This window comes from Rhipicephalus microplus, chromosome 4, assembly GCF_043290135.1.
Source record: "Rhipicephalus microplus isolate Deutch F79 chromosome 4, USDA_Rmic, whole genome shotgun sequence".
NCBI classification, from domain to species: domain Eukaryota; kingdom Metazoa; phylum Arthropoda; class Arachnida; order Ixodida; family Ixodidae; genus Rhipicephalus; species Rhipicephalus microplus.
The window spans coordinates 164,659,202-164,676,816 of NC_134703.1; the positions used below are offsets into that span (position 1 = coordinate 164,659,202).

Here is a 17,615-nt window from a genome sequence, read left to right on the forward strand (position 1 = left end):
TTCTGTAGAATATTGCCAAATTGAATAAGCAGCGCCAAGAGAGCAACGAAGAACACGCGCAGCGAGAGAAGAAGACGAGGTTCTCTTCCGATCAGTTTGCCAGTGTTCTGGTACAATTAAAGTGAGTTTCCTGGATTCGACTGCTGCTGTTTCTGCATTCTGACACTGGTGGAGGAACTGGGTACATGTTCGGGACGCCTGACAACAGCCCCACATCTGGTCAAGAAAGAGTTCCGCGCATCGACACCCCCGTTCACCGCAGCAGCCGGCGCCTATTAGGCCTCAGCCCGGAGTTTGGTCCATTGCCGGAAAGCGTGACTGTGCCAGAAAGCATGACGGTGCCTGGAAGCACTGACCCCAACATGTCCAGCCCAAGCACGACACAGGTGACTGTTTTGAACCCTCGACTTCCGGTTGACTTCCACGGAAACGCATATGAGGATGCACATGACTGGCTCGAGGAATTCGAGCACACAGCGAATGTTAACGGTTGGAACACCACACAGAAATTGGGCTACGTTTATTTTCCGCTTCAAGACGGAGCCCGAACATGGTTCACGAATCGCGTGTGATCGTCTTGGGACGAGTTCCGGCAGAAGTTCCTCGACACGTTCGCGAGCACTGAAAGACGAGAGATCGCACGGCGTCTCCTCGAGTCACGGATTCAGAAACCAAATGAATCCGTTACGATGTTTGTTGAGGACATGGCGCGGCTATTTCGTCGAGCAGATCCTAATATGCCCGAAGCCAAAAAGGTTAGCCACCTCATGCGGGGCATTAAGGAGCAGCTGTTCACTGGTCTCGTACGAAACCCGCCTACAAGTGTGAATGAATTCTCCAAGGAGGCGACATCTATCGAACGCGCGCTGCATCTACGTTATCACCAGTATGACCGCCCAACCCACAGTGCACCGATCAGCGTGGCAGCCACTACCACAGCAACAACACCCGACGAAGGTTCCTTGCGCCAACTAATACGAGAACTCGTACAAAAAGAGGTCAAGGAACTCATCACCAAACCGAACGACTGCGCGATCGCCTCAGTAACGGAAGTTGTACGCCAGGAGATCAGGCAAGTGCTCTCGCTTCCTGAGCCGAACACGAGCACTCCCAGGGCAAGCTATGCAGACGTAGTCCGCCGACAGCCAGCGAACGTGCCGACACCACATCAGTACCACCAGCAACATCCACCGACAGCGCCTTGGTACTACAGAGAAACTTCAATGCCGAGGCGGCTACCACTTCGCAAAACTGACATCTGGCGTACCCCTGATCATAGGCCCCTGTGCTTTCACTGTGGGGAAGCAGGCCACATTGTTCGGTATTGCCCGTATCGCGCCGCAGGGTACCAAGGGTTTCCTTCTACGGTTCCTCGCCGCCATTTCAACGGAACACCTGATGTCGACACGAATGTCATGACCCCGCGGGATGTTCCTCCTGGGTTTCGGTCACGCTCATCCTCTCCTGGGCGTTATTCTCCATCTTCTAGACGGAGCACCACTGACATGCCAAGTGGGAGATCTCCTAGTCCACGCCGGGGAAACTAAAAGCAGCGACCTCAGGGGGGAAGGTTGCAAATCGTCGAAGTGCTGAAAATCCCCCATTACTGCCGAGCGAAGAGAAACACATTTTCAATGAATCGACGAAAGATGGGGTTGTTACTGCCGAAGTTGCAATTACGATTGACGGACATAACGTCATGGCATTGGTCGACACTGGCGCGGACTTCTCAATAATGAGTGAGAGTTTGGCAGACACGCTCAGGAAGGTTAGAATGGAATGGACAGGACCACAGATTAGAGGAGCTGGAGGGCAGCTACTCACACCTACCGGAAAGTGCACCGCAAGAATGAAGATAGGGGATGTATCCTTCGTCGCAACTTTTGTTATCCTTTCAGAGTGTTGCAAACAGGCAATATTGGGGATGGATTTCTTGCGTGAATATGGTGCCATCATCAATATTCCGGACGGTGTACTGACCTTTTCAGCGGATCAAAGCGCGGCGCTACACCGAAAATCCCTACGAGTCATTGACGATGTGACCATACCTCCGTTATCGTGGCGCCTTGTTTCAGTCACGTGCAGCAAGCAGAATACTGGAGAAGGAATCGCTGAACAAGTATTGACGCTCCTACTCTCTCGCGGTGTTGCAATTGCCAGAAGTATCGTCAATGTTGTTTGTGGTGAAGCAGAGGTTCTGTTGACGAATTTTACCAAAGACCGACGACACATTACACAAGGCACTACAGTTGCCTACTTCGAAGAGATCACCGAAATCCGTGAGTGCTGTGTAGTACAACAGGACGAGCCGCAAGCCACGTCAGCCCCACCACCTATTGACGTAAGCTCGGATTTGTCACCAGCGCAGAGACAGCGTCTAGTAGATCTTCTGCACCAGTTCAAAGACTTTTTTTCATCGAGCTCGAGGGTCAGTCAAACGCCACTGACGAAGCATCGGATAATAACGGAGGAGACGGCAAGGCCAATACGACGGAACCCATACCGCGTAGCACCGAAAGAGCGTGAAGCAATCCCAGAACAAGTGAAGAAAATGCTCGATGATGACGTCATACAGCCGTCAAGAAGTCCTTGGGCATCGCCGGTAGTGCTGGTTAAAAAGAAAGACGGAAGCTTGCGATTTTGTGTCGACTACCGCAAGCTGAACCGTGTGACAAAGAAAGACGTATACCCATTACCGCGCATCGATGATTCACTCGACAGGCTGAGGTACGCACGCTACTTTTTGTCAATGGACCTCAAAAGTGGGTGTTGGCAAATTGAGGTCGACGAGCGAGATAGAGAAAAAACGGCTTTTGTAACGCCTGACGGGCTTTATGAATTTAAAGTCTTGCCATTTGAATTGTGCTCAGCCCCCGCAACATTTCAGAGACTGATGGATACCGTTCTCTCAGGCCTTAAGTGGCAGACATTTCTGGTCTATCTGGACGACGTCATTGTTTTTTTAAAAACATTTGAGGAACACCTGAGCAGGCTGCTATCGGTATTCAGGGCAATAAGATCTGCCGGCCTGACACTGAAACCCGAGAAGTGTCACTTCGGTTTCAAGGAGCTTCAATTTTTAGGCCATGTGGTGAGCCATGAAGGTGTTCGACCTGATCCCGATAAGATTGCGGCCGTCAGAAAATTTCCGGTACCAAAAGACAAGAAAGCAGTCAGGCGTTTCCTTGGCTTATGTGCATACTACCGAAGGTTTATTGCCAATTTCTCCCACATAGCCTCGCCGTTAACACGACTCACAAGAGAAGACGTTTCGTTCACATGGGGCGACGATCAACAGGTGGCATTTGACGATCTCCGACAACGCCTGCAGACTCCGCCTGTGCTTGCTCACTTTGATGAGGATACTCCTACCATGGTCCATACAGATGCCAGCAACGTGGGTTTAGGCGCTGTACTCGTCCAGTGGCAAGACTCAGCCGAGCGTGTGATCGCATATGCTAGTACGACGCTTTCCTGCGCCGAGTCCAACTACTCCACAACGGAAAAAGGGTGTCTTGCTGTCGTATGGGCGGTTATGAAGTTTCGTCCGTACCTCTATGGTCGTTCCTTCCACGTAGTCAGCGACCATCATTCCCTCTGCTGGCTGACCAACTTGAAAGACCCGTCTGGTCGGCTCACACGGTGGAGCTTACGCCTTCAAGAGTTTGATATGACGGTCGTGTATAAGTCCGGGCGGCAGCACGCCGACACCGATTGCTTATCAAGGTCACCGATAAAGCACGACGATGACACAGAAGATGAGAGCATGGCGTTTGTAGGAGTCGTTGACACCACTACGATTTCGTGCAAGCAGAAAGAAGACAGTGAGTTGCTTCCTCTTATTGAATTTTTGAATGGCCAGACAACAACCGTCCCTAGAATATTTGCAAGGAGCCTGCCGTCATTCTGCTTACGTAGTGGTGTTCTATATAAGAAGAACTTTTCCCCCAGAGGAAGCACCCACCTACTTGTCGTTCCGACATCACTTCGTGAGGAGATACTTTTTGCTTGCCACGATGAGCCAACGTCTGGTCCTCTCGAATACACACGCACATTGGCCAGAATCCAACAGAAATACTACTGGCCAAGACTTCTAGCTATTGTGAAGCATTACGTGCGCACGTGCCTCGATTGCCAACGACGAAACTCGCCACCGTTAAAACCAGCTGTACTATTACAACCAATTCAAGTGCCCACGGTACCTTTTGCCCAAATTGGAATGGATCTTCTTGGACCATATCTGACTTCCCTCTGGCAACAAGTGGGCAATAGTCGCCACTGATTATCTTACGCGCTATGCGGAAACAAAGGCTTTGCCAAGTGGCACCGCCGTTGAAACCGCACGATTCTTTGTAGAAAATATCGTCCTGAGGCACGGTGCTCCAACAATCATAATAACGGATCGAGGTGCCGCTTTCACGGCCGCGCTCCTGAAGACAGTGCTTGAGCTCAGTGGAACAGCCCATCGGAAAACCACTTCCTATCATCCACAAACCAACGGCTTAACAGAACGCCTCAACAAGACTCTTGCCGACATGTTGAGTATGTACATTGACGTGGATCACAAGAACTGGGACGACATTCTACCGTACATCACGTTCGCCTATAATACAGCGCAGCAAGAGACTACACGAAGAACGCCGTTCAGTCTCCTTCACTGCCGTGAAGTGACGACGATGCTTGACGCCATGTTACTGCACGACTGCAATGACATCGATTTGGACGCTGCATCTTTTACCCAACGAGCAGAAGAAGCGAGGCAGCTTGCGCGCGTCCGAATCACCCAGCACCAAAATTATGACGCCCAACGTTATAATCTGCGACACCGACATGTCGTCTATCGGGCCGGCGACAAAGTCTGAGTATGGAGTCCTATCCGCCGCCGGGGAATGTCCGAAAAATTGCTGAAGAGGTATTTTGGCCCCTACACAGTTTTACAACGCCTGAGCGACGTTAATTACGTGGTCGTTCCTGACAGCCCCTCAACAACTCGCCAGCAAAAACCAGAAATCGTGCACGTTGTGCGAATGAAGCCCTACTTTTCGGACTGATTTACACCATGCATCTACTCCAACGTTTTTTTGTAGAAGAGCATCGGGACGCTGCTCTCTGGAGGGGGGCAAATTCCACATTGAATAAGTAGCGCCAAGAGAGCAACGAAGAACACGCGCAGCGAGAGAAGAAGACGAGGTTCTCTTCCGATCAGTTTGCCAGTGTTCTGGTACAATTAAAGTGAGTTTCCTGGATTCGACTGCTGCTGTTTCTGCATTGTGGCAATATTTGAGGTACCTCTTTGTCTAATTCAGTAATCATAAGTTGCAATTCGTCCACAGAGTTACTCTGCAATGCAATGTCATCGGCGAAGCGCACGTTACTAAGGTGCTCTGCATGAACTCGTATTCTTATTTCTTCCTATTCTAGGCTCCTGAAAACCTCCTGTAATCACGCGGCGAACATCATTGAGGAGATCGTGTCTCTTTGTCTAACACCCTTCTTGATTTGTATTTTGTCGCTTTCATTGTAGAGCACTATGGTGGCAGTACTCTCTGTAGATTTTTGCCGGGATGCTTATATATGCTTTGTCGACACCCCGATTCCACAGTGTCTGCGTGACTGCTAATATTTATACTGAACCAAACGCCTTCTCGTAATCTGTAAAGGTTATGTATAGTGGTTGGTTGTTCTCTGAGCATTTCTTTATTACCTGATTTATAGTGGAATACATCGTACTCTAAATTGCCGAGCATTAGTTTTCAATACTCCAAGAGATTTAAATATCCCAGATTTTAAAAAAAAGAATAAAATAAAGGTCTCTGCTCCCTTTTTATAAGTTTCTTGCTGATGTACCCGAAAATGAATGTCAGCATGAAGTCATAGATTTGGTTTTACTTCCGTAGTTTAGCGAGAAAGGCTAAACAGAACTCCCTGCAATGGCGTGGGTGAAGCCTAAGGCCCTTTTCATGGCAATAGTTTCTTTATACCATTCAGCAACTGAGTTCGCAGCACAAACCGCCAAAATCTGTGAAGTCACTTCGAGGTGTTGCTTGAACTTGAACGTTTACCTGAATTTATTTTCCCACATCATTACACTTACTAAGCGTATTCGTGCTGCAAAAGATTGGCCTTGCAGAATATGCAAATCATATTTGCAAATCATTTTTTTACGTTATGAAAATTTTCTTTTTGTGTTCCTCTAACTGCGTACGCTAAGCTCGCAGTATGCACGTGTTGCCTTTACAAAACTGTGTAATAAGAAGTTCCGGGGCATGAGAAGTTCATTTTACCAGCAGCTAGTGATTGATCAAGCTGTGCTGAGAGTATAAAGAGCACAAAAAATATTAAATTGTGCCAAAATGTTGGCTCTAGTGATACACGTTTCCAAAAAATTTTCATCTCTTGAAGCCTACATACTCTCTTGAACTTCCGTATGAAGGGAAGCGGGACATTCACTCTCAGGCTCTTGCTATTTATTGTGCGTGAAGATGAAATACAACATTTGTACAACTTAGCTCAACCACTGCTCCCAATTTTTAAATGTATCGAAAGCATTACCTAAATGCGAAAATGTTTAAGAGTGTGATATTTATTGCGTTACCTGATCTTCACCAGCAGCTTTGCCTCTTTGCATGCTCTCCAAAGCTTTTCTGACTTCTTCTATCATTACCGGTGGGGTGTCATCTGGGTTACTGCTAGTTCTTATAGTATTAATGTCGTAGTTGTCTCGGCTACTGTACAGATCTCTGTAAAACTCCTCCGCTATTTTAACTATCCTATCCATATTGGTAGTTATTTTGCCTTCTTTGTCCCTTAGTGCATACATCCGACTTTTGCCTATCCCAAGTTTCCTCTTCACTGCTTTGACGCTTCCTCCATTTTTCAGAGCGTGTTCAATTCTCTCCATGTTATACCTTCTTACATCGCATACTTTACGTCTATTAATCAACTTCAAAAGCTCTGCCAGTTCTATTTTGTTTGTTGTACTTGAGACTTTCATGATTTGACGCTTCTTAATGAGATTCTTCGTTTCCTGGGAAAGCTTGCCAGTGTCCTGTCTAACTATCCTGCCTCCAACTTCCACTGCACACTCCGTAATGATACTCGTCAGATTATCATTCATTGTATCTACGCTAAGGTTGGTTTCCTCACTAAGAGCCGAGTTCCTGTTCTGCAGCGACACTCTGAATTGCTGTACTTTCCCTCTCAGTGCTAGCTGATTGGTCGGCTTCTTGCGTATCAGTTTCTGTCGTTAATTCTTCATGTCTAGGCGAATTCGAGACCGTACCTGAAAGATGGAGGACAGATTGTGTTAGAAAAACTAGCCACCCTGTTTACGAGGTGTCTCCTGACGGGAAGGGTACCAGAGTCTTGGAAGAACGCTAACATCATCTTAATAAATAAGAAAGGAGATGACGAGGACTTGAAGAATTACAGGCCTATCAGCTTGCTCTCTGTAGTATACAAGCTATTTACAAAGGTAATATCTAACAGAGTAAAGAAAATATTAGAATTCAATCAACCAAAGGAACAAGCAGGATTTAGAACAGGCTACTCAACAATTGACCACATTCATACTGTCAATCAGGTAATAGAGAAATGCTCAGAGTATAACCAACCACTATACATAGCCTTCGTAGATTACGAGAAGGCGTTTGATTCAGTAGAAATATCAGCCGTCATGCAGACACTGCGGAGTCAGGGCGTAGATGAAGTATATATAATATACAGGGGATCAACTGCTACCATAGTGCTTCATAAAGAAAGCAACAGAATACAAATCAAGAAGGGTGTAAGGCCGGGGGATACAATCTCCCCAATGCTATTTACCGCGTGCTTACAGGAGGTTTTCAGAAGCCTAGAATGGGAACAGTTAGGAATAAGAGTTAATGGAGAATACCTTAGTAACCTGCGCTTCGCCGATGACAGTGCATGGCTGAGTAACTCAGGGGACGAATTGCAACTAATGATTACGGAGTTAGACAAGGAGAGCAGAAAGGTGGGTCTTAAAATTAATCTGCAGAAAACGAAATTAATGTACAACAACCTCGGAAAGGAGCAGCGCTTCGAAATAGCTAATAGTGCACTTGATGTTGTAAAAGACTATGTCTACTTAGGGCAGGTAATAACCGCAGAGCCTAACCATGAGATTGAAGTAACTAGAAGAATAAGAATGGGGTGGAGCACATTCGACAAGCACTCTCAAATTATGACTGGTGGATTGCCACTGTACCTCAAGAGGAAGGTATGTAACAGCTGTATCTTGCCGGTACTTAGCTACGGAGCAGAAACCTGGAGACTCACAAAGATGGTTCAGCTTAAATTGAGGACGACGCAGCGAGCAATGGAAAGAAAAATGGTAGGTGTAACCTTAAGAGACAAGAAGAGAGCAAACTGGATTAGGGGCTAAACGGGGGTTATCATCGTTGAAATAAAGAAGAGGAAATGGACATGGGCCGGGCATGTAGCGCGTAGACAGAATAACCGCTGGTCATTAAGGGTAACTAACTGGATTCCCAGAGAAGGGAAGAGGGTTAGGGGGAGACAGAAGGTTAGGTGGGCCGACGAGATTAAGAAGTTTGCGGGTATAAATTGGCAGCAGCAAGCACAGGACCGGGTTAACTGGCGGAACATGGGAGAGGCCTTTGTCCTGCAGTGGACGTAGTCAGGCTGATGATGATGATGATGATGATAATTTATTGCGTTAATCAGCACGCTGGAGCCTTGAAAATGGCGTGCTGGTCACAATACGCAGATCGTGTCTTGAGAGAATATGAAAAATAAGTAGGCGACGTTCGTAACGCGAATTCGTCGAATTTTTTTTACTCTTCCACACGACAGATCGAATGAATAAAATGCCACTTGCGGACGCAAACTATGGTAAAATGAAATAGTACACTCATGAACAGTGGCCGTTGCATTATGGCGGCCTAGTGAAGGTAAAATAAATCGTTAGCAGTACCCTTGAAGTGAATTCCCTTCAACAAATACTGCACTAAAGCGCTGTCTGGATGGTGTCGCACAACTTACAGCACACCCGCATTACTATACCGGCAAGCCACTCTCAAAGCCAGGCATTGTAAATATTGTTACGAGTGACTGTATTTATTTAAAGATGAGGTGAAATTGCGTTGTGAAAGAGCAGCGTACTTCCGAGACAGGCCCAGCACGCTTCACCCAACCACACAGTCCAAGCGCCACTCCACTACTCTTCTTCTTCTTCCGCGCATCTTCGTTTCATTTCCGCGCATCTTCGTTTCATTTCCCCTGGCGGCAGACGAAGCTCGCCGAGCGAGTTAAATAGGCCTATGATGGTACTGTTTGAGGCGGGCTACGTGAACAATTTGCGTAGTTCGCGAACGCCGGTTATTGGCTGTGACTCGGGCGACAACGTAATTCACGTCACTGAGACGAGTGACTATCACGAATGGGCCGGAATAGTTTGCTAGAAACTTCCGGTACAATCCTTTTTTACGAACAGGAGTCCACAGCCACACGTAGTCACCAGGAGAAAACTCTACGGGGATATGCTTGGCACCGTAGTGACTCTTGCTGTGCTCTTGCGAAGACAATGTTCGAAGGCGCGCTAGTTGACGTGCTTCTTCAGCGCGACACAACGTCTGAGCGATCGACAGATCTTCCTGATGCGAGAAAGGTAATAGTGTGTCCAGAAAACTCTGTGGATTTCGTGCGTAAAGCAGAAAGAAGGGCGAATGTCCCGTAACTTCATGCTTGGTGGTGTTATACGCGTAAGTAACAAACGGTAAGACGGCGTCTCAGTTCCTGTGGTCAGCATCAACGTACATCGATAGCATATTCGTGAGAGTTCGATTTGTTCTCTCAGTGAGACCGTTAGTTTGCGGATTGTAAGGGGTGGAGTGGCGATACGAGGAGACACAGAGGCGCAAAATTTCTTCAATCACATCGGCGATAAATTGTCGTCCACGGTCACTGATGACAACCCGTGGAGCACCGTGACGCAGTATGACCCGTTGTAACAGAAAAGAAGAAACAGCGGCTGCTGTGGCCGATGTCAGTGCGTCCATTTCTGTATAACGCGTTAAATAATCCACGCACACTATAACATATCGGTGGCCCGATGGGGTCTTAGGAAGGGGTCCAAGCAAGTCGATGCCGACTTTTTCAAAAGGGGATGTCGGTGGAGGGATGGGCTGCGAATAACCTGCCGGGGCAGTGGTGGATCGCTTGTGGCGCTGCCATATAGCGCAGCTGGCGACGTACTGTTTTGTGGTCTTCCACATTTTCGGCCAGTACAACCTTTCACGTAGTCAATGTAGCGTACGTGTGAAACCGAGATGACCGGATGATATGTTATCATGCACAGAACGAAGGACGACCTGGCGCAGGCTTTCCAGCACCACTAGAAGCAACGGGAGGCCATCGGCTTAATTGTTTTTTTTTACACAGCAAGCCATTTGAAATTTTAAAGTGCTTGTCGACGGAGTTATGTGCAGCTTCGAGAAAGGGTTTCAGAGTAGGGTCGCGCTGCTGCTCACGTTTGAAGCTGCTGGTATCTGGGAAGGCGGACAAGACAGAAACTAAATAGTCATCAATGTCATCATCGTCAGCGTGGGTGTGTACTGAAGGAAGGCGGGATAAGCAGTCGGCATCTGTGTGACATCGTCCGCTTTTATAGGTAACAGAAAAGCTGTACTCTTGGAGGCACAACGCCCAACGAGCCAGCCGGCCAGACGGGTCACGAAGTCCCACAAGCCAGCATAGTGAGTGGTGATCGGTCACTATAGTGAACTCGCGGCCATGTAGATACGGTCGGAACTGCTGAATGGCGAAGATGACTGCTAAGCACTCGAGCTCGGTGACGGTGTAGTTCTTCTCAGCTCGGGTCAGTGTCCGACTGGCATATGCTGCGACGTGCTGACGGCTGTTGCAGAGTTGGACCAGCACAGCACCAACACCTAGCCCACTAGCATCAGTATGAATTTTAGTCAAAGCATCTGGATCAAAATGCTTTAGGATGGGTCCTGAAGTCAATAAAAACTTCAGCTGTTGAAATGCAGCCTCACATTTATCATCCCACAAGTATGGTGTGTCTTTATGAAGAAGGGACGTCAGTGGGGAGGCAAGTTGTGCGAAGTTCTTAATAAATCGGCGGAAATATGAGCACAGACCCAGAAAACTTCGCAGGTCCTTCACTGTTCGTGGTGGTTCAAAGTTGCTAACCACTGTGGTCTTCTGTGGGTCTGGTCGCACGCCTTCTTTATCCACGAGAAACCCTAATACGAGGGCTTGACGTTCTCCAAAATGACACCTTTGAGTTTAAGACAAGGCCAGCTTCGCGTAAGCATTCAAACACAAGCGACAAGCGGTGGTTATGCTCTTGAAAAGTCTTGCCGTAGATAATCACGTCATCCGAATAGCACATGCAAATTTCCCATTTTAGTCCACGCAGTACTGTATCCATAAATCTCTCGAATGTCGCTGGAGCATTGCGCAAACCAAGGGGAATAACGTTAAACTCAAAGAGAGCATCTGGTGTTACGAAGGCCGTCTTCTCTTTATCTGAAGGATGCATAGGAATTTGCCAATACCCAGAACGCAAGTCAACAGAAGAAAAATAGGAGGTAGAATGCAGGCAGTCCACGGAGTCATCTATAGGCGGCAAAGGGTAGACGTCTTTCTTTGTGATGGCATTTAGGCGACGATAGTCTACGCAGAATCTCCATGAATTATCCTTTTTCCTGACAAGAATGACAGGAGCTGCCCATGGACTACACGATTCTTGTATGACGCCCTTCTTTAGCATGTCTTCAACTTGCTCAGCGATGGCTTTTTTTTCGGAAGGCGATACACGATAGGGCTTTTGGCGTATTGGTGGTGATTCGCCTGTATAGATTCGCTGTTGCGTACGTGAAGACGGTGGCGTCCCCGAGCGGCGACGCGGAGACGGGGATCGCTGTTGGCGTGTGGGTGGTGGGGAAACGCTGCGGTCGGATCAAGGCGAGTCAGCACGTGCTGCGTGTTGCCGTTGGAAAGAGCCCTGAAATGGTCGAGAATCGCCAGCAGGCACATAGGGCGTGTACACGTTGAATTGTGGAGCTCGCTGCTGGCGACGGTAGCAGTACCTAGCGATGTGTCCAGGTAGCCCGCAGTTGTAGCAAACACGGGTGTCGCGTCTAGTCGTCCCCGGCGAAGTAAAGCTCGTCGGTTGATAAAAGCCGGGCGATAGTGGCCGAAGAGTTAATCGCTGTGATACAGCTTGCCTGCGTTCCTGGTTTTTGAGTGGTCGTTCACTCCTTCGTTCGAACCAATCGGTGTAATTCGGGTGAGGCTCGAAGTAGCTCTGTCGCATCCGAGGTACCAGTGGTTCACGGGGCCGTTGGTCGAATGCACACTGATGGCAGACACCAGCGGTGTTCACAGCTTGCAGTTGAGCAAGTTCTTCCTTAACCACTCGTCTTATAAGAGAAGAGATGTCGTCCTGCGATGGAAGGTTGACACTTGCAATCGTGGGCACATTCTCAAGACGTCCGAATTTCGGTAGGACTCTCCTCCTCTTTAGCGCTTCAAACGCTCGGCAGTGTCTCCTTAGGTCGGAAGGTGTGTGTAAGTCTTTCTTAGTGATAAGAAAATTGTTCACGTCTTCCACAATTCTCTTGAGCAGATGACCTACCTTATCTTCGTCACACATGGTCGCACTCACGATTCCGCAAAGCTTCAAGACGGCCTCGATGTAGGTGGTGCATGTTTGGCCAGGTAACTGAGCTCTGCGTGAAAGCGTTTGCTCCGCCTACTTGACTTTAGCTGTTGAATCACCAAAACACCTCTTCAGCTCGTCCACGAAAATGTCCTATGTGGTCAATGCACTCTCATGGTTGTCGAACCAAAGAGACGCGGTGCCGACATGAAAAAAACACCACGTTCTCGAGCTGCATAGCAGTGCTTTAGCGGTTGCTGCGACTCACTCTTTGGTAGTGCTTGAGCCAGTCGTCAACGTCGTCATCCAGCTGCCCCGAAAAGGTCCCCGGCTGACATTCTGGCATACCGCACCGAGCTTATCCTGGCGGGTCAGCGTGTTGCTCATCAGCAACGAGGTTGTTATGGCCTGCTCCCGCGTCCTCCATGTCTGGTAGCTGCGGTGGCAAGCTTCCAAGCGTCTGCTCCATAGCAAAATCGGTAGAGCTGGGTCGTCCAGATCAATGTACCCGGCACCTCCACCAAACTGTTACGAGTGACTGTGTTTTTTAAAGATGAGGTGAAATGGCGTTGTGGAAGAGCAGCGTACTTCCGAGACAGACCCAGCACGCTTGCTTGCTTGCTTGCTTGTTCCTTTTTTTTTTTTTTGTGGCTCTCACCCACTAAGGGGGATTGGCCAAGAAGCCGGTGGTTAATGCAAGTAAATACCTATAGATTTTCTAGATTAGGGGAATATGAATACTGTGTTTTGACTGTGAAATTAATTTGGCGCAATGTTAAAAAAAAGAAAAAAAAGGAAAAAAGGGGGGGGGAGAAATACTAGAATTTGTTAAATATCTGTAGTGGAATCGTTATATGAAATTCTCCTGAAAGTTGAATCATTGCAGTGTATCAGCTAAATAGTAAGTGGTAGTGTGACTAGTAAAATTCGAGAGCTGATGGCTGACCCAGCAAGGTAATCTTCTTATGTCATATATGAAATCGCAGAGAGCCCCGCAGATGTTCCTGTCGCTATGTCCCAATGAAATGGCCCCAAAAGACAAAATATTGGGAGTATTAAGTGATATTCCTAATTTTCTGAATAAAATTTCGAAGCAGTTTTATCTTTGATTTTTGAATCGGTGACATGTGATAAGAAAATGGTCGATATGTTCAGGTTCGTTACAGCTTGAGCACATCACGCTTCACCCAACCACACAGTCCAAGCGCCGCTCCACTACTCTTCTTCTTCTTCCGCGCCCCGTAGGCTCGCGCATCTTCGTTTCAATATGTATAGGCTTAGAAATTGATCAAGAAAAGACTACGCAAGACATTGGCATAAAATGGAGGTACCCACATATTCAAGCTCGCTAAAGATAATTAGCCCTGTCGACGTCGGGTGCTCATTACGGAATTATCACCAAGGCCTAAATTTACGGCGTGAATCCACAAATACGGAATGAACAAAACGTGTGAACAAGCACCGATTAAGTGGTTTCTTTGATGTGATAGAAGCAAAAAGAATTTTTTACTAAATCACTTGATATAGAAATGCACTTCAATGAATGCCTATAGCGGAATCCAGCATTAATAGCCCTTCGGTAACCTTAAACCCCACATATCAATCAATCGGTAACCTTGCTTCCAACTGGCGCCATTCTGCAGAACGGCTTTCTCACATGAATGCCACATGTAATTAAATAGACTGTACACATAGCGGGTGAAAGGCATGCATCTTTCAAAGGTTCTCAGTTGCGAATTTGATAAATTGCGGTAAGCGGATGATGCAGTAAAGATACGCTTAGAGTATGGGCAAAAAAAAAAAAGGAATGAGACTGAGTGTTGAACCACCCTTACAAAAGTAAATCCTAGCATGTTGCCAAAAATTAACGCAGAATCTTCTTTGGGAAGTGGCTGACTTCTGAGTAAGCGTAGAATTTTATTGCACATTGAAGCCTTCCCGATATTATTGTTTAAGGAGCATCTTTGTCTTTCTATCACTTGTCAGTGCCTATAGAACGATTTTATAGAAGGGGCATCCCATGGACACCAAAGCGCGTGTATGTCATGAATATTTGAGGAAGTTATGATTTTCATAATGTGTGCGTACCTCCATGTCACTTCAATATTCCAGAAAGAGCTTGTGTTTCACTACCACGAACTTCAAAGAATCCTTCAAAGAAAGGGACATTTTACATTTGTATTGCACCGCCTACACACAGTTCAGATGCACTAAAGTTCTACAAGAATAGGTTTGTAACGTAACAATAAAAAAAGTAAATAGTTTACATATAGCCTTATGCTTGATGGGGTACTGACACAAAATTTCGTGGGTGAAGTAGCTTGCGGGATCGACTACCGTGAATATGCGTGTATCTCCTGCAAGAGAGGAAGATAGAGAAAAAAAGGAAGGCCGGGATGTTAACCAGATATTGGCACCCGGTTTGCTACCCAGCACTGGGGGTGGGAAAATAGGGGCAAGAAAGGAGAGAGAGAGAAAAAAAAACGCTCGTGCACTGCAAAATATCCGCTTCCCCGACGTGACCACGCTACTTCTCCAACGTGACCACGCTACAGCGAGTTATGGCGACGTCATGGTCGCCAGTTTTTCTTCGGTCGTGTTTGCTCCACAGACTATTACTCGGCAACTGCTAACAAGTCCATGGCCACTACAAGAGTTGAAACTTGTGTTTGTTACATTACTGTCCCGTTTTCTATTCGAAAAAAAAACTTCTTGATGCAGATTACGCGGAAGTGCGTCACAGTTTCGTGTGCTGACAATGTCAACCGTACCCCTTGGCTGCTTCCGCTAGGTGGTGATAGTTGTACCTGACGGATTTTAGTTTTTGAAATCGAAACTCAGAGTTTCCCAAATACTGAGCCTGTTATTCATTATCTGTCAGGTGCTGCAGAAAACAGTGTGTCGCGTTTTCACTTACAGAGCCCCGGGAACACAATCCAACAAAAAAGAAAAATCACAGCTATTCATGAAGTGCATGATGGTGAGTGGGGCGAGGCGTTTATTATTCCGTCCTGCTTCTGTCCCTCCGTTCGCTCTTGCGGCCATTCGTCCTTGCGTCCGTCTGTGCGTTCGTCGGTGCATGTGACCATCCATTCGTGCGACCGTCCGTTCGTGTGTTCGTTTGTGCGTCCGTCTATCTGTCTGTCTGTATGTCTCTCTGTCCATCCGTCCATCTAGCAAACACTCCAAGTACCGCTATCTCGCACCTTTTCATCAAATATTCATCATATACAAGTACCGCCCTGCATTTCCGATGGAGGCGGAAATGTTGTTGGCCCGTGTACTCAGATTTGGGTGCACGTTAAAGAACCCCAGGTGGTCTAAATTTCCGGAGCCCTCCACTACGGCGTCTCTCATAGTCATATGGTGGTTTTGGGACGTTAAACCCCACAAATCATCACAAGTACCGCCATCCAGCAGACATTTAAGGACTGAACAAGAAGTGGCTACTACTACATACAAGAAGCATGGTGTAAGGAGCTTCGCCCTTAAAAAAACACGAGGCAAACATTTTGAATTAGTATCCGTTTAAGGCATTTGCCTTTCTGTCTGTTTTCAAGCAAATGCTCAAAAAAAATTAAGGTCTAATCTGCGTCAAATTTTATAGCAATGATCGTCCTTACAAAAGTGCTTATAGGTGTTTAAAAGAGAAGCTTCTATGAAGAAAAATATGAGTAACTGTGGTAGGCACAGCAGTATATTATTATAGTGAGTTAGCCACATGAATACATTCAAGTATTCCGCTTCAGGGGAGGGGCTAATAAATAGAATAATAATCGTAATCATGGTGAACAAAAATTTGCAATGCCACTATTACGCGACAAAAAGTGTCATAATAAAACTGTTGAAATAAAATGGCCTGGCTGTTTAGTTATTGGATTCTATAAGACAACGATACAACGTGGCCACTGTGTAGCGTCATTTTTCTCCTTGTGTTGTTTCGTACGCACTGTGTGTTAAGTGTTCCCACTGGCACTAGTAGTTCCGTTTCTTTACTTTTACTTTTTTTTCACCATTACTTTTAGCGCGTCAAACGCTTCTATTTAATTTTTCAGGCTCCTGAAGTAGTCTCATCGCGGCAGTACTCTGGAACGAAAACAAAGGCTCGAATTCTCACAGCGCACTTGGAGGCGTACAGATGCGCTGAGCGCCGTTCCTCTGGCATTCTTCGCCAGGCAGGAGTAGAGTCCCCCCTGTGACCGACGCACTCCGTGGAGCGTCAGTACGTGAAGTGAGCCGTTGCTTGCGACGTGTTGCCTGCCGGCCGAAAAAGTCCGCCCCTCGTACAGCCAGCGTGGAGGTTCCAACAGCTGAGGGTGTGCCTTCACGCTGCACTCAAACCTCGCCTCTCTGCCTTCATCCACGGCCGAACCACCGACAAGCCTCAGTCGCACGGTGGGCGGGAATTCAACCTGGAACGCCCAAAGGAGTCGTCGACGAAATTAAGCTCGTGTGACAGCCCGTATTTCTATAATTGTGGTGATTAATATTAGGTCGTCGGTTTTAGTGATAAGTGTGTTTAGAAAAAAAGGGTTAACGATTGAGAGCACTTAGTACTCTACTATGGGAGAGCATATAGCCGTCCCGTAGGCCTGTCAGGCGCATTACATTCAGAGCGTCTACCTAGAAAAGTGCATTTTTCCCGCAAAGGGTAAAACGGTTCTTTCCAAAGCTTGCTACATCATGTGCGTGACAATCATGACAATATATACAATGATCACACATACATGCAAGTAATACGTAGTAAAAAACTGACATCCAAATAGAAATAGTCAGTCATAACGTTTTTATGAAGTTTTTTTAATGTGCATATTGCCAAAAAAACAAAAATTTTTTGAGCATCACACAATCTCTGGTTTCCAACGGGCTAACCAGGTACCACTGTTCGATGATCGAACCGAATTACAAATTTACTGCTGCCTTCAGAGTGTTTACGTGACACAAG

General features: G+C 47.0%; 1 protein-coding gene across 1 annotated transcript in view; it reads right to left on the reverse strand.

The window, feature by feature from the left end:
* The window catches only part of LOC119172936 (nephrin), a 210,235-nt gene that overhangs the window by 112,586 nt on the left and 80,034 nt on the right, over window positions 1–17,615 (reverse strand). The window contains exon 6 of the mRNA XM_037424077.2: window positions 16,788–17,082. Coding sequence (XP_037279974.2) covers window positions 16,788–17,082 — 295 coding nt within the window. The remainder of the gene's footprint in view (window positions 1–16,787; window positions 17,083–17,615) is intronic.